This window comes from Myotis davidii, unplaced genomic scaffold (assembly GCF_000327345.1).
Source record: "Myotis davidii unplaced genomic scaffold, ASM32734v1 scaffold444, whole genome shotgun sequence".
Lineage (NCBI taxonomy): Eukaryota > Metazoa > Chordata > Mammalia > Chiroptera > Vespertilionidae > Myotis > Myotis davidii.
Window position 1 is genome coordinate 306,884 of NW_006294767.1, and position 21,484 is coordinate 328,367.

The 21,484-nt window shown below is 52.9% G+C and overlaps 2 protein-coding genes across 2 annotated transcripts in view; both read right to left on the bottom strand.

Moving 5' to 3' along the window:
* The window catches only part of LOC107184026 (collagen alpha-1(I) chain), a 15,652-nt gene extending 5,296 nt beyond the window's left edge, over positions 1-10,356 (bottom strand). The window contains 2 exon segments of the mRNA XM_015567559.1: positions 3-2,492; positions 10,145-10,356. Coding sequence (XP_015423045.1) covers positions 3-2,492; positions 10,145-10,356 — 2,702 coding nt within the window.
* Positions 10,357-13,198: 2,842 nt separating this feature from the next.
* ADPRHL1 (ADP-ribosylhydrolase like 1) overlaps positions 13,199-21,484 on the bottom strand; it is a 22,454-nt gene continuing 14,168 nt past the window's right edge. The window contains exons 4-7 of the mRNA XM_006769296.2: positions 20,074-20,214; positions 16,366-16,493; positions 15,738-15,825; positions 13,199-14,209 (exon numbers count right to left, since the gene is read on the bottom strand). Coding sequence (XP_006769359.1) covers positions 14,052-14,209; positions 15,738-15,825; positions 16,366-16,493; positions 20,074-20,214 — 515 coding nt within the window. The 3' untranslated portion in view covers positions 13,199-14,051. The remainder of the gene's footprint in view (positions 14,210-15,737; positions 15,826-16,365; positions 16,494-20,073; positions 20,215-21,484) is intronic.

Genomic DNA, 21,484 nt, shown 5'->3' on the forward strand with positions numbered 1-21,484 from the left:
GCCCTCCTGGTGCCGAGAAGAGGTGGCTGTTGGGTGCATGGCCGAGACCCTCTGCGACAAGACTGTGACCTGTCGGTGAGGAGCCAGGTTCTCTCTTGTGCAAAGGGCTCCCCTGTTCAGGAGAACTGATTTTGGGGTCCACAGTGTTCCCTGGTGCTGGTGCTGTGTGGCTCTTGGTGACCCCTGTGGCTGTCCCTCGTCCAGGGGCTTTGATACTTGGTTGGGGGCCTTCATATATGGAGGCCGGTCTGTTCTCACCAACGTCCTGGCTGGCACCCCCTTCAGCCATCAGCAGGGGCTGAGTGGACTCAGTTAATGGTGGCCCTCTGCGCTCTGCTCGCTCACGCAGGATGTCCTGACCCACTGTGGTCACACGCTCAGACCTCTCCCAGTCCTTGGCCGGTGCCGCCAGCAGTGTTGGGGCGCCTGTCGAGTCTCCCTCGTTGGGAGATGGCGCTTGCTGACCACACAGTGCAGAGCGGCTGTCTCCCGTGGGGCGAGTTTCCGGAGCTGTGGAGTGACATGCTGGGGCGCCCTCGTCACGGATGGGCATTCCCTCTGATTCTGGCAATGGATGCTGCTTAGACCTGAGCGCAGACACACGCTGTCCTGAAATACACTCCTGATCCTTGAGTTTGTTGGAATTCCCACAGCTGCGGTGGTCTTCCTTTCCGCCAGCGGAACTTGGAGGTTTCAGCGTCAGAGCTGCCTCTGGGGTGTCACCATCAATGCTGGCAGCACCCCTTAGGGGTGTGAGAGCCAGGTCTGCCCAGGAGTCCTGCTGAGAAGGGGTGCTGAGTCCCCTGGGCGTCTCTGCAGGCTGGCCCGCTCCCATCGGGGCCACCTTGGTGCTTTTACTCCCCGTCGTAGTGGGAAATGGCGCGGGTGTATGTTCAACCTCGCTCTCTCCTCCCCACACAGGAGACGGTGGGTCCGCATGACCCGCTGCCTCCTGCAGCGCGGCGGGAGGGAGTGGCATCTCGTGGACCACCGGGAGCCTGACGGTTATCTGCGGAGACTCGCAGGCCAGCTGGGGGCGCCGGGCAGCCTGGGCGGCTGGCATTCTGAGCGGTGGGATCTGTCCCAGGACTGGCTGTTCCGGAAAATTCTCCTGGACGGCAAAGAGGGGGTCTTGCTCTGAGTCTGAAATCCCTCTTTCCGTTTCATCCTCTGAACTGCAAACCATGAGGTCCACCTGCGGGGCCTCCTCTGCTCCCTCACCTGGGGGCCCGGTGTGGGGGCCTGCCCTTGGCCCCTCCGCCCCCTGGGAATCATCTGAGGTGAGGCCTGCCGGAGGGCCCTCCATCCCGTCACCTCCCAACACCCTGGCGTGCGCTGGGCTGGCTGGTGTGAGCAAAGAGAACTTGGGTTCCAGGCCAGGAGGGGCTTCCGGGCTCTGGGAGGCAGGCGAGGGGGCCGGCTCAGGGAGGCACTCAGGCCCTGCACTCAGGGAGGCTGCTGTCAGGGTGGGAGCCACGGCCTGTGCTACCAAGGCCTGGGGGGGTCCCCCATCCAGCAGCCCCTTTCCTGGTGTTTGGGTCCCATCAGGCACCATCTCCCCCGCGTTGGGGGGCCTGCCGGTTTCCTTTGGGGGCATGCGCCTCAGGTCCGAGGGTCTGATCTTGGCGCAGTGGGACAGCCAGCTCCGGGGGCCGCCAACGATGGTGGCGATGCTGAAGGCTGGCATGGGCTCCGCCGAGCAGGCCAGAAAGCGGGCAGGGGGCATCCTGATGCAGGAGCTGGCCAAGGTGGCCGTGCAGAGCACGCGGGCCTCGGGCCGGTGCATCTTCTTCCGCTGCAGGTTCTTCTTCTTTCGCTCCTCCGTGCGGAGCGGCAGCACGCCGGCCTCTGAGCACAGACCCCCGCTCTGCTCGAACTTCTCCCGCAGCCTGGCGAGCACCGAGCCCTTCTTGCCCACGATCTTCGGCAGGAGGCCCCTGGCGGCTTTGGACTGCTGCGCAGGGGGCTGCTCACGCAGCCTCTTCTCCTCAGCCTCCTTCTCCTCTGCGGCCAGGAACTTCCTCAGAATGTTTTTCACGGTGTTTCTCCCGCCGGGCAGGCCCCCCCGGGGCTTATCACGGCCGAGGGGCTCCTGGCCCCCCGCGGAACCACCGGCCCCCTCCCCGGTCTTCTCCAGGAGCTTGTTGATGGTGGTGGCCACCACGCTCCTGCCTGGGCCTTGCTTGTCCTTGAAGATCAGCCTTCCCACCTCCTGGGTCTTCTTGAGCCAGGGCTCCCGGCCAGTGCCCATGAACTTGGCCTGCAGGAGCTGGAAACGCGTGGGCCGCCTGTTGGCGTCTTGGGGCTCGGGCTTCCGGCTCCCCTGGCTGTCTCCGCTCTCTGTCCTCTTGGTGGGGGGCAGCCCCTGGGGCCCGTCCTCACGGTGGGTGATGTAGAGCAGCAGGCTTCTGAGGATGGCACAGACAGCGGGTTCGCAGATCGCCTTGCTGACCTTCTTTTTCAGGGCTTGGGCATCAACAGGTGTCTTACTGCTGCAAATCCTGACACTCTGGAAACATCAATGATGAGAGAGAATTATTGATTGGCTGCCTCCTGCATGTCTTCACACTGGGGATTGAGCCCTGGCTGGGAATCAAACCGTGACCTCCTGGTTCATAGGTTGACACTCAACCACTAAGCCACACCAGCTGGACCACAATCCTATTTTAAATACCCAAGGATTCCAGGAGGAAGAACAGAAGAGTGGGAGGCAAGAGACTTGTAGTCTAGTGCATCCCCGCCCATAACTCAGGGATGTCAGGGACGCCCATCACCTCCCTGGGTGGCTGTTCCCTTTTCTGTGAAAGAGCAATCATTTCTGACCTAATACCCTCCTAAGGGCTCTGGCTGGTTGACATTAAATAGTTCTGTGAAAGCCGTTTTTAAAACGACTTTTCATGTGTAAGGTATTTAATGTTTTTATAGTGGACAATATCATACCTGGAATAAATGGGGCGGAAGCAAGCATAAAGCACTTATATTCTATGTGTGGGTTTGTGCATATCTCTCACTTTAATATGAGAGATGAGGTTACCATCACAGCTATGTCCTGACTCAATCACAAACCAAGCCTCTGAGAGCAATCAGCGAGACCCCAGCCCTGGGTATGAGAGGACTCAGCTTCGGAGTGGGGGTCACTGGGGCAGAACACCTGGGCCGTGGGTGGTGAACCCCAAAGCAGTCGGGAGAGGGCTTTGCCACGGAGTGGCAAGAGGGCTGGGGCACCGCTGGGACCTGCCTTCCAGAACCCCTTTGAAAATGCTCCCAGAGAAACCCTCACGCAGAGGGAGGCCCGAGCCATCAGCACGCCGCCGTTCTATGCCTGTGAGACCCTTCTCAGCAAGGCTGCCGGATTCCTTCATCTCAGCCAAGCCACTGCAGGCGGGACCTCAGCTCTCTTGGGGGAGGGGTCTCTGATCTATGACAAGGCTTCTGAACATCCGGGCTGAGCGGCTCTCTCTTGAGCGGCTGGCACCCAGGGGTGCACCTGCCAGCTGCCCTGTCAGAGCCAGAGCGTCTGTCCTTCCTGGTGGGGAGAACCACCCCCAGCCTTTTCGGACGGTATTTTGTCAAATTGCACCCAGAACTGTAGCCTCGCCATGATCCGGCCCCGTGGGGTTAGGTCCCTCACCCAGGGCTCCAAGGACATGACCAGGAAGTAGAGCAAAGGTTCTGTGGTGCATGGAAAGTCTTCACGGCTGTTTAGAATACAAACATAATTGGAAATGCCCGACCTGCCTAAGCCCAGGCTGCTTAGATAACACAAGTATTTACAGGGAAATGATCTGGTGCAGGAAGGTGCTTGTGATGAAAAGTTGGAAGTGCAAGCTGCAAAGCTGTATGTGGATTTGGCCCAACTGTGTTTTTAAAAGAATGGCGCGGACACACAGAGACTGAAGACAGATGGGAAGGAAATACACTAACGTATTTTTCTTTTTGTACTTCCATGCATTTTTCCAAAAAAAGAGAGTTCTATCTTTAGAAGCCACATGCAAATGTCCTTTTGAAAAGCTGTCCTGATCACTTACGTGCCACTGTGATGGGGGAGCACCAGCAGCCCTCCCCTTCGGCGGACAGGGATGAATCTGACCCGCCCACTGGGTGAGCCCACAGGATCACCCAATGCCGGGGGATGGATCTCAATACACAGAATTTCAAGGCAAACATAACCTTGGAGTTCTGCCTCCTTAGCCTCCCTGGCAGCCTCAAATTCACCTTCATGCAGTGAATTCACACAGGAAGTGTCGGATGTCTCCGGCCCTCAAAGACATCAGAGCACTGAGAGGCCTCCTTAAAACCCAGAGCGCTGGGCAGCCACACCACAATTCTGACTCAGTCTGTCTCTGAGGGGCCAAGAACTTGCATTTCAAACAAGTTCCCTGCGTAGCCGATGCTGCCGGCCAGGGACCCCAGTTTGAGAACCACCGGGATAGACTGAGCTCTTTCTCAACCTCAGACAACTGGAGATTTGGAGAACACAGTGGATTAGGCTCCTAAAACAGAACAATATCTGAACCCACACCTAAGCCACGACGTGGTGCGAGCCAGCACGACCTAGGAGTAACAGCTGCGTAGACATCCCAGGGGACACGGCCGCCCACCAGCACCAACGAGGCCGAGAGGCCTGATGCTCACTGAGAACCGGCAGGAGGGGCCAGCCCACCCGGGACGGTGCCTGGCTGTGTCCTCAAAACTGAAAAGCCCCCCTCCCCCGCCACTTGGCCGCTAAAGGTCCTGGACCAGCATCAGGGATTAGGGAAGACAGAGGAGCAGAGGAGCAGTCAAGTTCTGTGCTGTTTCAGCCTTTGGTGCCTCCTGCCCTATTTGAGAAGGTTGGCATCACACCTCACCTGTCTGTGGCCCGGCATCATTGCCACATTGCTCACTTCCCCTGAACCCCAGGTGGTCGGCAGGGACGGCCTCTCTCCCATAGGGTTAGGTCCCTCACCAAGGGCTGCACCAGGTTACCTGAGGCCTCCTTTGACCTGAGAACAGCAGCCAACACCAGGGACTCAGTGCTTCAGGCCAAAGCATTTCAGGGGCTTCCTCCACAGCCCTCAATGCATCTGTCAATCTTACAAAGGCAGCTTGAAAGAGACCTGGCCCAGGAGCCATAGGGATGGATTAGGGGTGGAGGGGGGAGCTGGTCCCTGTGGCTGATGCTGGGGCATCAGGGGAAAGCCCTGCTCAATGCAGTGCCCCATCCACGATCCGAGAGTTGTTACGTCTCACATCTCTGAAATAAGAGGAATGTAGTGACCGATGGCATCATGGCCTGGTGGGTAGCTTGATCGGCTGGTGGCATTTTTATTTCCCAGAGGCACACGGACCGTGGGCATCTCTGGGTTGGCTCAGTGGAACTCACCATGACGCTCTGCCACTAACTCCCTGGGCGCTTTTCCAGTGCCTGCTGGTGAGCGCCCTGCTCCTCACACTGGCTGCCTCACTGTGTCTCCTTATCTCTTAGGGATGGTTGTCACCCCTTCCTCGTCTGGGAAATCAACGCTGGAGATAGTCAGTGGCTTGTTGGAGTTCACAGGGCTGACCGAGTGCAGAACCAGGATGAGGTCGGTGTTCAGCTTCGTGGAACATCATGGGGATCGCCCCTGGGAACTGCCCAGGTCTCAGAGCCTGGTGGACATCTGGGGCCTCACAGGCACATCACACATGGCTGAACCAACCTCCCTGCACCCCAATCCCTCTTCCCGTTTTTCCTGCCTTGGCAGATGGCTCCTGCTGCCCCCAGAAACACCAGTCATCCTTGGCTCCCACACCCACACCCACACCCATGCGTGGCTGAGCTCTGCAGTCCTATGGCCTAGGATGGAGGAATTGTCTCTGCCACCCTCTCTGACGACACAAAAACCTCCTCTGCTTGCTTCGGCTCCGCTCCCGCCTGCTGTTGTCTCTGAATCACGCCAGCGAAGGTGGCATCCGGACAGTGGCTTCCACTGACTTTAGAATTGAACGTGAACTGCCAGCGAGGCCCGCAAGACTCAAGCCTCACTTTGTACCAGTTCCTCCTGGTTACTGGGCCTAAGCTGCTCCGCCTGCCCTCTCCCAAGTGTTCCTCTTTCTTTCTGCCACTCTACCCCACCTTCCTCATCTTCCTTGCTCAGGTCTTGGCGTAAGTGCCACCGTTCAAGGAGGTCCTCCCTGACCCCTTTTTGTTTTGTTTTGTTTTGAAAATCCTCACCCAAGGATATTTTTTCCATTGACTTTTAGAGAGAGTGGAAGGGAGGGGGAGAGACACAGAGAGAGAAACATCAATTGGTTATTTTCGCACACGCACTGACCAGAGACTGAGCCTGCAACCGAGGTACGTGCCTTTGACAGGAATTGAACCCATGACCCTTCAATCCTCAGGCCTACACTCTAACCACTGAGCAAAACCAGCTAGGGTAAAAATATGTGTGTGTTTTTAAATTGACTTCAGAGAGAGGAAGGGAGAGGGAGAGACAGATATTTCTATGATGAGAGAGAATCATTGATCAGCTGCCTCCCACATGTCCCCTACCGCAACCCGGCATATGCCCTGACTGGGAATCGAACTGGCTTCGTGGGTCGATGCTCCACTGAGCCACGCAGGCCAGGCTCGAGAGCGTTTCTTTGGCAGCACCCTCACGGTCATACTGAATTCTTGGCCTGATTACTTAACATCTATCTCCACTACATTACGTGAGACTCTTCCCACAGAGTGAAACACGTAGCTCGGTGCCTGGCACACGGTGGGTCCTCCGTAGGCTTTTACGGACTGAATAACACACCTGTGACTAAGCAGTGTGCTGAGGGCCTCCTGCATCATCATCATTCCCGTCTCTCAACGAGCCTCCCACGCTGACGGCGACGTGCGGAGAGCCCGGCTAAATGCGGAAGGGTTACAGCAGCAGGGACAGCGATTCAGCGCCAGTGTCGGCTGTCCACACTCCACGTGGGAGCCTCTGGATCTAGGACTCAGTTGCCAGGAGGGGCCTGGAGGCAGCCTGGCCTGGTCCCAGGTAGGACCAAGCTTCCAGGCCTCCCGAGTCACGTTGCAGGGCGGCCTCCCAGCTTGGAGTCATTTGCTCACTTGGTCATTTCAATCATCTTTATGACTTCGCAGGTTGAGTCATTCAGATAACTGAAATAGTTACACCGACAACGTCCTTTGGGACATTCGGGTGTCTGAACAAGGCCCCGAGGGTCAGCCGTGTCTGAGCTCATCCGCCGCTCCGTGTACCTTGCCAACAGGTTCTGAGTCCCATGGTCTAAATAGGAAGATGAAGAATGCAGCTGACAGCACACCCCTGTCAGCCTCCTGTCTTAGGAGGCGAATCGGAGACACAGGAAGCTCGAGGCTGACTTTATCCATGACCCTCTCGTCAGTCTGCGGCACATCTCAGCGACCAGACACCAGCTTCCCCGTGCTCCACGCATGGTTTCAATGCTGAGCATCCGTCTCCTCTGGGAAGGACAGTGGTGCTCCTGCATGGTGACAATGACACGTACCCGGTTGGGCTTGCCGTATGTCCTTCTTACGGTGCGTTACTGGGACAAGTCTTATGCCACGCCAGCTCACTGTTCCAGCTCAGGGCTTCCACATCACAGGTACATTGGTGAGCCAGTTATGAGGTTGATTGTGTTATCAAGACATTGATCAGCATCCCACTAAGCGAACAGCCCCCCAAAACTCCATGTCTCAGTGATGCTCCAAGCAGCCTAGGAGAGCCCCAGGTTTATATCACAACTGGCTTTATCTGCCAGCCCACGGGTAGAGTTTCAAAACATTCTGAAATGCTTTCATAATCAGCTAAGAAATGCCTTCTCTCCTGAGAAGGTCACAATGCTTTTCTAAGATTTATAGGCCAAGGAATAGGAGATTCACCAGGACCATAAAGTGCTTTTTTAGGTGAGCCCTGCCTTGCCAAGGTGGCCTTGCCCATGAGCCGGTGGCATCTGAAGTATGACAGATGCAGGACGACATCCTGGGACTGTGACAAGAGAAGGGGCATGGCATGACCTCCTTCAATGAGTCATTACTGAGCTGGGCTCCGCGTTCCCTGCAGGGACTCCTACCCTGCTCTTCAGGCCCAGGAGCTCAGCCCATCTGGCCCTTTGACGTGGCCCACCTTGTACTATGCTCCAGCTGCACTGGCCATCGAATGTTCCCAGCTCATTCCTACCACAGGGCCTTTGCTCAAACTGTTCCCTCTGCTTAGTGCAGTCTGCCCTCAGGGCTTCCCGCATCCCCTCCTGAGGTCACTCTCTGAGCACACAACCCACAGTGCTCTCCAGCACATCCCCTGGATAGCTGTCGCTGGAGCATTTTTAATTCTCTGAGACTCAAGTGCAGTTGCAAACACACAAGCATGTTTTTGTGTGTGGCTCCACATAGGCAGGCACTCATTTTGTTCCCCACTTTCCTCCGGGGCTGTCAGCAAGCCTGACCAGCGCAGGCACTCAGCAAACGCCCATGGAAGGGCCTTGTTTGGAGGCTTTGGGTCACCCTACAGGTCACTGCAAGGTGTGCCTGAAGCTTCGAGCAGCAGCAGGTACCGCTCACCCTCCCTGGACCTTCTCCGGGCTCCCTGCCCTGCCTCACTCCGTCTCTGGAGTGCCAGTCTCCTGAGCATCTGCCACCTGACCAGGCTGTGCTGTTTCCCATTTCCAGACTTTGCCAATACTGAGCCTCCTGGCCTGGAACAGCCGCACGCCTGACGAGCTCCTATTCATCCTTCACAGTCTGGTTCAGATGCCCTTGCTCAGTGGAGCCTTTTCCAGTGGCCTGGCTGTGCCAGCCACCAACCCCCAACCGTTCCCACGGAGGCCTCTCAGTATGGACCTCTGCACCCCAAAGTCACTGGATCAGAGCATGGGAGGGTGAGGGTGGTCCCTATTTTGGGGCACCCACGTCATTCACCAGGGACCAGACAGCAGCCTGGGGTGGGCGGCTAACAGCCAGCCCATGTGGCCATTACAGTGGTGAGCTCGTAAGGCCAGTTCTAATGTTGAGTATTAATCATAATCTGTAGGCTCATTTTAACGGTAACTATTTTTCTACTAAAGCTCAATAACCAATGTCTGTTGACTATTCCATATTTTTTGTTAGTGACTAAGGAACTCACAGTTGAAATTGTGCCAATGAATCAGTCAGAGAACTGAACCTCTGCATTTTCCTTGAAATAAATCTGGCTACAAATTGGTGGGTGGCCTTCTGGGCTGGGGTACCCCATGGCCATGCACCTGAACCTCACAGGCGTGGCCCTGGCTGTGGTGGACAGAGGGGTGCCTGTCCAACCCAGCTGACTGAGGCCCCCGAGTCTTGAATATTTTTCCAGGCCCTGAGATTTAATAAGTGAGCAAGCATTCTTAAAACACTCCTCTCACACTTAATTACAACTACTGCCGTGTGTGTGTGTGTGTGTGTGTGTGTGTGTGTGTGTGTGGAGTGTATATATCTCTGTGTGTATGTCAGTATATGTATCCATGTGTGCATACCCCTGTGTGTGTATCTGTGTATATACACCTCTTTTTGTGTGTCTGTGTGTAAGTGTATACCTCTGTGTGTCTGTACACCTCTCTTTGTGTAAGTATATACCTTTGTGTGTGTATCTGTATGTATACACCTCTCTTTGTGTGTGTGTGTACACCTCTCTTTGTGTGTCTGTGTGTAAGTGTATACCTGTGTCTATGTGTGTCTGTGTGTGCAGTGAGAGGGAGAAAAAATAATAAGGCAAATATAGCCCAGTGTTAACAGTTGGTGACGCTGGGTGAAGGGAACATGGGAGTTCTTTGAGCTGTTTCGGTAACTTCTGTGTGTGAAGTACTTAAAAACAAACAATTAGGATGGACAGGAGAGAGCAAAGCCACGGGAGACAAGTGCATTCCAGGACCCTGAGAGCACAGATAAGCCCTGGTCAGCGGTCACACTGGGGACCCGGCAGTGCACAGACACCGCAGGCCTGGCGCCAGGGGGAGGACTCTGGGTTTTCTCAGGAGTGAGGGACATGAGGCTATCTACACCAGGGAGCTTCGGGCTCAGATAAGGCCCGTGTTCCCAGCGTCACTCTCCTGTGGGAGGTCCCCATGGTGATGAGGGTGGTGGTTGGGTGGCTGTTGAGGCCGAAGTGCTGCCTGTGGGCCGTGTGATGGGCTGTGAGCCCACCTTTTTGCCTGCAGCTTGGGCACCGTCACAGCGCCCGCTGTGCCCATCCAGATGAAGTGTGTCAAGCACTTGGTGCCCGAGCCGCTGCCCTTTCCGCTGCACATGCGGAAGCTCCCGTTCGCGGGCTTGCCGTCTCGCTCAGTGCTGGGGCACCCAGAGCCCACCCGGAGGCTCAAGGCTGACATTTTCCTTCCCGTGTGGATTCCCCCCATGATACTCTGTGGGAGCTTACACTTTATTTCTACTTGAAAACTAGAAATAAGTCAACACGTGAAGAATTCTTCACCCAAGTGGTCACAGTGCCTGCGCTACTACTTAAAAGTTACTCCCACTTAAAGGGGCTTTGGGATGAAGTGTGTAAAACCCTATGTTTGGAGGGGACATTAATTTGGGCAGTTCCGTCAGCTGACATCTGATCGATTTTTTCCGTTCTGTCTGCTAGGGGTGCTGGGGTTTCTTAATTCACTGAGGGTCCCCCTGGGGGACTCCGGACTGTGGTCAAGTCTCGCTGAATTAGGGTGGCCGGCTGGAGATTGAGAGGTAGGACTTGGGTTGTCAGACAGGCTGGATTTACATTTCCACTCTCCGTTCACTACCGGCCCCAATCCCATGAAATATAAATGCAAAACCAAAGAGTTTGGGGACATGAATTCATCGAAATCAGCCTGAAGTTGGAAAACTTGTGAGCACCACAGAGAACCTGCTCCAATACTGGAGCCACAGGAACCGTGTGCCTGTCCGTGGGACACAGGGGCCGCCAGAGGGCAAACCCTTCCTGACGGCCATGACATGTCCTAGCCATGGCCCCAGTCCACCGAGAGTCCCCGGCTCAGACCTCACCTTCCATGTGCTGCGTCAGCCATGGGGCCATGAATAAAGGGGTGTGGGCTATAGGGGTCGGAGGAAAACAGGGTGTGGTCAGTCACATCTCACGACACACACCTGCCACTGAGTCATCCTTTCTTGTCACCTGGGAATAAGAGGTAATAACACCCCCTCATCTGAGTCTACAGGGGCTGTGATCTCACGTGGTGTTTAGCATTAGCATTCTTGGATATAATGTGATATTGATTGTAAGAGGCGCTGTTACTTTGTAAATCTCAGGAAAAGAAAAATAAACTCTGCCAATTAAGTGATCAGGCACAATGAAATATACACTGCATCTCAATTTTAGAAATGTTAAATGCAAAAACAAATGCATTCTGGAATTAAGAAATCACCGTGCTATTAATTAATGTTTAATTTCTTTCCAGACGAGATGGGGAAGCAACATTTTGAAGTAAACATAAGAAGCAGTGTTTTAAAATTCCACTTGGAAAACGAAAACAACTTAAGGATGACATCAATATGGCCCCTATGTAAATGGAATAAAAAGCAACACGTAGATATATATGTGTATATATATGATGATACTGAAAAATATTTAAAAACCAATTAAGTGAATAAATCCAAAGGAAACCATTATGACTGCTATAAACTTATTTGTGGAGAGTAATCATGTATATGTGTGTGTGTGTGTCTGTGTGTGTGTGTGTGTGTGTGTGTTAGCACAACACACAGATGCAAGTATGCAACACACACAAACCCCTGGTTGTCTGTGTAGAGGAGGTTTCTGGAAGGAGACACAGGCATCACAACCTACGGCTTTCTCTCGGGCCTGGTGATGTGAGTCTGGCTGAGGTTTGGAAGAATCTTACTTTCCACACACATTTAATAATGACATTTGAATTTCTGAAGCTGCGCCCATGTACCACTTTTATAATAAAAATGCAATCAGCAAGCGTTACATTTCTAAAAGTTCAAGTAGGTGCAGTATTCATTACTTTTGATAGTTTTGTTTTTCTTTTCAACTTCTGCATTTCCCTGTAATAGGACAATGAAATGGGGAAGCAGTTTCACTAATTTGTGATGCTTATAAATTTTTCTTTATATGTTTTAATTTATAATTAATCTGTAAATAGACTCATTCCCTGATTCTTATATTTTTAAAAAATCCTCACGCAAGGATATTTTTCCCATTAATTTTCAAAGTGAAAAGGAGGGATGAGGAAGGGGAGAGAGAGAGAGAGAGAGAGAGAGAGTGAGAGAGAGAAACATTGATGTGAGAGAGACACATCAACTGGTTGCCTTCCCTAGAGGCCCCCATCAGGGGCAGAGAGTGAACCCACAACCGAGGTACGTTCCCTTGACAGGAATCAAGCCCATGATCCTTCCGTCCACAGGCCAATGCTCTAATCATTGAGCAAACTGGCCAGGGCCACTCCCCGATTCTTAAGGGTGGTTTGAATTCTCCTAAATTGTCAATAAGGTGCAGACCGAGTGACTTCCTTCTAAACCATTTGCACTCAACTCGCTTGAGATCCACTTCTCTTTTGCACAGCAGAGTGGAAGGGCCACTCTTAAGGCAAGCTGGTAAATCCAGATATCCCTTTAAAACTGTAAGCCGCTGTGTTATGTACCTCTAGGAAAAGTGCCAACTTACCTTACTTGGGTTTCTTTTCCTGGAAGATAACTCTCGGTTAATTTCTGCACGCCCACTAACCCTGGCTTGGACCCTGGGGTGATGGGAGAACCCCTCACCCACTCTGTCTGTCTTGCTGCCTCTCTTGACTGAAAAGCGTCAGTAGCAGCAAACGTTAGTTCCGTTATTCAGAAACCTGATGTGGAAAACACTTTGGTGCAATACGCCTAGTAGACAATGGCCCACGGGTTCTTTCATCAACCTGGAGGGAGACCTTCACACTTCCCTAAGAAATGGACAGGGACGTATTCTATCGAAACTATCCTGTCCTGTTCCACAGCCCAGGACACCAGGGTGCCCGGCAGGGGAGGCAGGGTGCCTGGGGGAGACCAGGTGGTCTCAGGAAACCTCAAGGTCTGAGTGTCCTCTGAGGGTCTGAGAGCAGGCACCCCCGAATACCGGGATCCCGGGGGCTCTGGGCGCCTCGCCTGGCTGTGCCCGGAGTCAAACTTTCAATGAAAAGATGTCACCATCAACAAGATAGAGCCCAGCTAAGCCGCCAAAGCGCCATGTTAGACGTCAGTCACCAACTGCAGTTTTATTCACACCAGATGCTACTTCAGAAAGATAGTGTCCACGGTTATTTTTAACAAGAGCACGTTATCTCCTTTTCAAGATTCTCAGAGAGAGAAACATGGGCCACAGGGAGCAGCTGTGTCTCCTTCAGCAAATCCGGGTGGAGCCGGCCACAGGCCCTCTCTGCAGCCTGGGCCGCACCCACGCACGCGCGCGTGACAGCTGCAGACCCGGGGAAGAAAGAGGCGGGTGCTGGCGTGAGAACTGTGTGGCCTGGTTTCCTCACTTAGTTGTTCCAAAAGGGTGGCTCTAAAGATCTAGTGTGATTAAAAACGTAGGCTGGCGGGTTAAACGAAGTGCTTTTGGCTGCATCCTGAAGGCACGCATACTGACTGCTCTGATGGGGAAACATGGCCATGAGATCGCAAGGACAGCAGGTGCCTGGGAGGGACGCACGGCTGGGGCGGGGGAGCAGGTGGGCAGTGGCTGAAGTGCGTGTCTAAGAGCTAGAAACAGGCAGTGGCGGGAGGTTCTGCAGATGGAGGAGGCCCTTCTGAGCGGAGTCCTGGTGGTTAGTTGAAGTGAGTGAGCGAATAGCATTAGCTATGCAGCAGAATAAAATACACCAGTTGTCCAAGAGACTACTTGCGACCACTGTATGTGGAGGTTTGAGGGTAGCAAATCCAGGGTGACCTCCATCATGCACTGGATGTGGGCCAGGATAGGAACAATACTCTTGTAGGACAAATAATGTATTTTATAAGCACGGTCAGTTGGGCATGAGCTCTCAGTGCGCGGAGAGTCGGGGAGCAGCGCGTGGACTCCCCTGGGGCCCCGGGGCTGGGAGGTCTCCCTGGCAGGGGAGGTGCTTTACTTCTCCTCCGTGGACAGGCGGTGGAGAGCCTCGCCCAGGTGCAGCAGCTCCGCCCTGTGCTCCAGCTCCTGGTGCAGGCCTTCGGGAACAGCGCCCAGGCCGTGGAGCAGTCCGAACAGGCAGCCCGCGATGGCCCCCGTGGCCCCACTCTCACCTGGAAAGGAAACACAGGTCCTCAGGATTCCAAGGGCAGAGTGGGAAGGGGCACATCACTGTGAACTTGACACTAACCCAGTGATGGCGAACCTTTTGAGCTCGGCGTGTCAGCATTTTGAAAAACCCTAACTTAACTCTGGTGTCGTGTCGCATATAGAAATTTTTTGATATTTGCAACCATAGTAAAACAAAGACTTATATTTTTGATATTTATTTCATATATTTAGATGCCCTTTAACAAAGAAAAATCAACCAAAAAAATGAGTTCGAGTGTCACCTCTGACACGCGTGTCATAGGTTCGCCATCACTGCACTAACCAGGGCCTCTTTGCAAGGGCCTGTCTCAGAGATGCTACTGGGCTGGTGTCTCTACAGCAGTAAGCACCAGGGCTTTCTCAGCCTCCTCCCCCTCCCTCGTGCCAAACCCCAGTTTTGCCGATGGGCCCTGGGTGGCTTTTGCTGTCCCCAATACAAACACCCTGACAACACACAAGGTGTGCAGATGCCTTTGTTATCATGGGTGCAGGGTGCCCCGGAAGTCCTCCCCTCCAGGCTCTGCAGGTGGCCAGAGTCTACGCGGGCTCCCTCACAAGCTGTCTGCACCTCACGAAGACTCCTGTATGCCACCCGCCCCCCACTCCTGCTCTCAGCTAGGGGTGCAGGATTGTGTGGGTCACTGCGCCCCTTGGAAAGTCCCTTCTCCCACGTTCATGGCCACACTGCTGCCCTTGGCTCCCATCACTCTCTCCTGGGCTCCTCCTCCCCCAGTGGGAGCCCCCAGGCTCTCAAAGAAGCCCCCTGCTAGCCTCCAGGAAGTGCAAACTTCTCAATCATCTCAGTACCAGCAGCAGCACTCTGCTCTGACAACAGCCACTCTAATAGCGATGGAATCCATGCCCACCCGGAGGTAACATAGACAGGAACCCTCTTTACACTCACAGGAGACAATGGCACAGGGAGTGGGGCAAGGCTCCCAGCCCTGCAGCAACGATCACTGTGGCTCAGAGGTGCGGTGGGGAGCTCCTGGCACCATGTACCCAACTGCCTCACAGCCCTCTGAGTTGGGTTTGATCCTCTCACCTCACAGAAGACTGGCCTGGAACTGCACTTGAACCCAGGGCTGCCTGATTCTAAAGTGCAACCTCTCTGTGATTGCAGAGTCTGCAGAGGTGAGGGACATGATGATGGTGATGGCAGAGGTCAGAACGCTGCACGGCCAGCACCAGTGGAACCCGCGTGCTCTTCAACCAGCAGCCACGAGGGAGAGGAGCCTGCACCCCAGCAACCTGAACACTACATCTCTCCAAGCTCAGACCCTCAGGGCCACCCAAGGCAGCGCGGCAACCTGCCTGCAGTCTGTGATGTCTGTGCACGAGTAGCTGGAGCCAGGGCCCTGCCCAGAGAAGAGCGCATGGTCTGGGGCTCCCTCATGCCTGACACCTCAGGCATCCTGACAGAATGCACAAGGATAGGGATGGGGTGCTGGCCTCTTGGAAGTTCGAAGCCATTGAAGAAGGGAACCTCACCTCCGTGAAACATGGCCCGGTGGCAGAGCTCTGTCCAGTTGTTCCCAGCTCCTAAGAGACGGCCTTCTGAGCTCCATTTCTTGTAGGTCTGAAGACAGAGCCAGGGGTCAGAGGCATGGACCAAAAGCGGAACCGTGTCAGAACCTGAGCTCCCTGGGTCCGTCCAGTGGCTGTTCATGTACCCACTGAGCACTGATGGAGTACCACCCTGTGCCAGGCACTGCCCGGGGCTGAGGAGGGGCAGCGAGCAGGAAAGGCTCACTCCTCATGGCTCCTACATGGCAGCCATTCTGAGACGGACATTCACAGATAAACAAGCACCAATAGCGTGTCAGGCAGCCCTGAACCCCACGAGGACAAACAGAGCTGGGCAAAGGGGCTGAGGTGCTGTGACAGGCATTAGACACCACACCCAGGAAGCCACTTGCTGGTGACATTCGGTCTGAGTAGGGCAAAGGGACAAGGAGATCTTCCACGACCCCTCCCACATGCAGCTGTTCCCTTAGCCCGTCTGCGCTGCTTGGGGCTAAGACGGCAATAGCAGCCCAGGGGCAGGTGGACCCCGCGGGCAGCGGGACCCTGAAAGCTCCTGGTCCCCGGCTGCCATCTCGGACACAGCGAGGCTTACCTTGTCCCTCTCCTCTGCATCGTAATGGACGGGGAAGGCGGCTTTACTTTCGGTGTCTTCACTGAGCTTCCTCTCTTCCAAGTAAAACTGCCATTTAGCTTCAAAGTAAAACCAGTGCTCCTGGTACTCTAAAGGCAGAGAACAGGGAGGCAGGGTGCCATGGCATCAGCCGGGTGTGGGGGCCGCAGGAGGGTGAGTGGGGCCTGGGGCAGAGGGGCTGGGCTCAGAACGTTGTGGGCAGCGAGTGGGAGGGGACAGAAGACACCGGGCAATGCTCTTTATCCCGGGTGGGGACAAGGGGACGGGAGGAGACCTGGCATCTGGCCTTCGTGATGGCTCTAGACATTCAAACATGCCCGTATTTGTAGCTACTCTGAGACAAAAGCAAGGAAGATGGTGATGGGGGACAAAAGCCATTCAAAGAATTGCTTAACTCTCCTCTGAAACGAGAAGTGACTGCAACATTTTTAAGTGCATTCTTTGAAAATTCTGAACCTGGGTATTTTTATTAATTTAACACTGCCTGCAAGGTAGGGAGAGAGGATGCTTTACTCTCCTAATGACCAGCTCGACATCTAAACCCTGGAGGGGGTGAAGCAAGTTTTCTGGGTGAAGAGGACTCAAAAATGAGCTGGAGCAGCAGCTGCACTTGCTGGTAGCGGATAGGAGATGGCTCTCTGAGTCTCAGAGCTCCTAGGAAGTCACGAGGGCTTCACTGTCCCTCCACCAAGTGTGCTGGGTTAACACACTTGACCTTGTCCTCCTTGAGAGCAGGCAGGACCACGGCTCCATGGATCGCCCAGGATGCCAACTGCGTAGAGTGGTTAAGTGGCCAGTGAGGCCCGAGGGAATCAACCAACTCAAGAGGAAAATAGATGCTGCCGTGTCTGCTTATGGTTGGGGAGCTGGGGAAGAGAGCGGGGACCAGAGAGGGGCTAGTGGTCACGGGCTGCAGGGGAAAGCAGTGTTCCCCTTCCCTTCTAACCACGGGGACAGCAGGAGGTGCCTGGGGTGGGCCGTGGGATGACATTCCAGGTTGCCGAGGGAATGCCAGGCTCTTGGAAACAGTGGCATGACTCTGTTTTACAAAACTAAAGGTGAGGCCCATTTAAGGTCTATTTCAGGGAAATAAGATGAAAAGTGAGAGGCAGAAGCAACAGGGCAGGGACCAGAATCCACGAATCCCATTAGCCCTGCAGAGACCCGTGTTTCTAGCAGAGAGCTCATGCTGGTGTGGGCACAAACTCAGACAGAGCCTCCTTCCCAGTAAATGGCCAGTCACTTTGGAAGCAGATCTTCAAACACAAAAGCATGGAACTAACTTGCTAGCTGTCCTTGCTGCTGATGGATGTTGTCCTAGACTTGGCAGAGACCCCAGAAGAATATTTTCTGGGGGTGCTCTATAGAACATTATTTTTCTGGATGATTTTAGGTATTTTGTTACAAAGGGATTAAGAAGGATGAATGGAGAAAAAAAAAGAAGTACAAAGGGGCCGTTACAAAATAGTCATGAGGATGTAAAGTACAACATAGAGAATATGGTCAATAATATTGTCATAATTATGTATGGGGCCAGGTGGGTACCAGATTTATGGGGGGAAGCTAACCACTATGCTGGTACACCTGAAACTAATCCTAATATATAAAGAGCCAGGGTCCGTAACGTCCAAAACGACCGAATGCTAGACCGTGCATGCAGCAGGCTCGGGTGGGTGGGGACTGGTCGGGGGGCTGAACTGCTGACCTCTTGGTCCCTCCTGGGTTGCTGGTGCCCCAACAACGCCCAGCCAGTGCCGCAGTGACCCAGCACTGACTGCCACTGCCAAGGCGGGTGCGATGCAATTGGTTGGGGAGCCCCACCATTGCCCCACGATCGCCCCCCAGAGGGAGGCCCAGGCTATCTGGCCAGTGGTGGTGGGCGGGGCCTCTCTCTGCAGGGTGATCAATCACGGGGCTCCGGGCTGCAAGAGGGTGCAGGCCGGGTTGAAGGACACCCCCTCCTCCCCCCAGTGTATGAATTTTGTGACAAAGGTATGACATGGGTTCTGCTACAAACCATGCAACCTGGGGCTAATACTGTTAACTGTGATTGACAAATAAAAAATTAAAATTAAAAAAGGGTTCTGCCATAGAGGTTCATAAAGCTCTGAGTTAAACAAATTTAAAATTAAACAGAAAGAATAAAGTCTCAAAATTATCTGACCAATGACTCTTCTCGTTTCTGTTCATGGAAGATCTTTGACTATTTGTTCTTCAGAAAACACTGGGGAAAACCATTTTGGTACTAGAGTTCTGGGGAACTGTTGATTAGTATAATGTGAATAATGCAGTGACTGTGTAGTTTAATACACTCATTTTATTTACTTCTTTCAGATGGTTTAAGGTGAACCTACTTGGGGGATGGGGGGGGCCGGGGGAATGACTAACCCAGTGATCAGAAGCCAGGGATAACAATGACAGACCAGATGAAAAAAACAGTGTGGGGTTGCCACCTGTGTTCTATAATTAAGCTTGTAGAGGGTGACTGCTTAGGGACACTTTAACTGCTGTGAACATGGAGGCTTCTTATTTCTCACTGGAACAGGGACTCACTGGAAAAAGTGTTTCCCAGCATTGGGTCCAGGCAGGGATAAGTGCAAAAGTCTCCTTGAAAAGTTGTTCTAAAGTTCCCACTCGGCCTTCTAGAATATAGCTCCTGGGGCTTGGAGGGTGGCAGTAAAGTGATTTGTTGGTTCTGTTTCAGGGCTTCAGCCTCAGGCTATTCTGAAAAATCAAGCATCCTGTGCCTACATTCAAATCTTTCAACTCCCTCTCCTCCAGGACAAATTGGATACTTTATTCTAGAAATTTTCTTCCACAGTTTTAGAATGTCAGAGGCCACATGAAGCTGTCTGTGTTCCTCATGCAGTCCATGACCCTCTGTGGCTCCGCCGCCCGAGGAGAAAGCCAGGGGTTGCCTGGTCCTGTGCCCGCTCTCCCTCGGATCCCACGGGGAAAGGGGAGCAAGCCGAGAGGAGCTCAGAGGCCAAAACGCCAGCAGCACCGTGATCCCCTAGGACCTTTGCTGGGCTGGCTGCATTTGGCTGGGTTGACCGTACTCGTGGCCAAAAAGAGTGAAGCATTTAATGACTCAACTGGGACAGATGGAGCTTCCTGGGCCTTCATGTCATCAGTGGGCACAGACCTCTGTCTGGCCTTCATGTGAGAGACTTTAAATCCCCTGGGTTAGGCACAGCTGTCCATTAGGTCCTTGGAGCAGTGTCAGCTAGCATCTCTCATTCCTCTCTGAGACATGGGCTACTTAAGGATAATTTGGAAAATTAAATCTAAGTACAGTAAATTCTCACTTAACATCTTCAATGGGTTCTGTGACTTTAAGAGAAATGATGTATGAGGAAACCAATTTTACCATAGGCTAATGGATATAAACAAGACTCGCGTTCCTCATCAATGATTTAACAAAATGACATTGAATGAAACACATACTTCAAGGATCTGTTGTAATGCACCCCATTCTTCCTGGTACCTCTGTGGATCTCCCTGGGCTCCGCCTGCTCATATGGACCCTACGGGGATGCTCTTGGTGGGGCAAATGGACCTTGACCTCCTTGGGAGCCAGGTCTGTGCAAATTTGCACTGAGTGTGACCTGAGACCAAGCTCTAACAGCCTCCTTTCCTATGAGTGGCAGGAAAGGAGGCCAGGCTCACCTGCCAGGTGCCGGATGGTCTTCTTACAATATTCTTCCGCCAGTGGGACCGTCTTCATCATGTCTCTCCCCCACTGCTCCAGCGGCTTGCCTTGTATGGCGTAAGATGCAAACAGGGCTGTGCATAGGGCCCCAAGGAAGCCTGGAGGGCGGAGGGGAGAGGACCTCATGCACTGGGCCTCTAGTTTTGTTTTTGTTTTGTTTTTTAATATCTTTATTAATTTCAGAGAGGAAGGGACAAGGAGAGAGATAGAAACATCAATGATGAGATAGAATCACTGATCGGCTGCCTCCTGCACACCCCCCCATTGGGGATCGAGTCCACAACCCAGGCATATGCCCTTGACTGGAATTGAAGCCAGGACTCTTCAGTCCATAGGCCAATGCTCTATCCACTGAGCAAACAGGCCAGGGCAGGGCACTGCCATCTTGCTGAGACACTCTTTGGCCACTCCTCGAGGCATCAGTTAGGAGTCATTTCAAGGGCAGGGGACAAGCACCTCTTTCTCAAGCCCAGGGTTCAATCACTGTCCTGTCCACCTGCCATCACCCCTCCTCCTCTCATGGAGTGCTTCAGCTCGCGTCTGGGAAACGCACACTGTAATAAAAATTCTGAGACTTGTTGTCAAAGGTGGTTCAAATATGGAAAAGGAGCCCTAGCTGGTTAGGCTAAGTGTTAAAGCATTGGTTCAAGGACTGAAAGGTCCTGGGTTCGATTCCAGTCAAGGGCATGTACCTTGGTTGCAGGCTTGATCCCCACCCAGGTCAGGGCCTGGGGTGAGTGCAGGAGGCAACCAATAGATGTTTCTCACACCAATGTTCCTCTCTCTGTCTCTCCCCCTCTCTTCCACTCTCTCTAAAAAAAAAACCCAACAAAAAAAACCCAATGAAAAAAATATCCTCTGGTAAGGATTAACACAAAAAAAAATTATAAAGGAGAGTGGACTCAATTGAAAAGGAGAATGCACATCTTAGCGTTAATTGAGTACAATCAACTCTTTAAAACATTTTCAGTCATCATTCTAGAAATACATAAATGACTTAGCTATTAAACATGGAAAACAACATTTCTTTAATAAGATTGGTTAATATATTAGCCAATGTTTTAGGTGTTTAAATTCTCAATCCAGGCCCTTTTTTTTGGATACAATTTTAAATTTAATTTTACTTGAATTTCACAAAACTAAAAGAGAAGTTGATGGAATTGTTGAATTAATATAAATATTTTCTCTAGATAAGAGACACTTCCCCTAAAATATTTCTTCAAGATTAAAAAAAAAAAAGAAACTGTGAGAACATTAGAGGTTGAAGTCATTATGATTTTTTCCAAGGACATATTTCCCTTTTTGTTTGTATAGACTGACTTTTGCTGTGAAAGATGAGTTCATTGGCCCAGCCACACTGGCATGCAC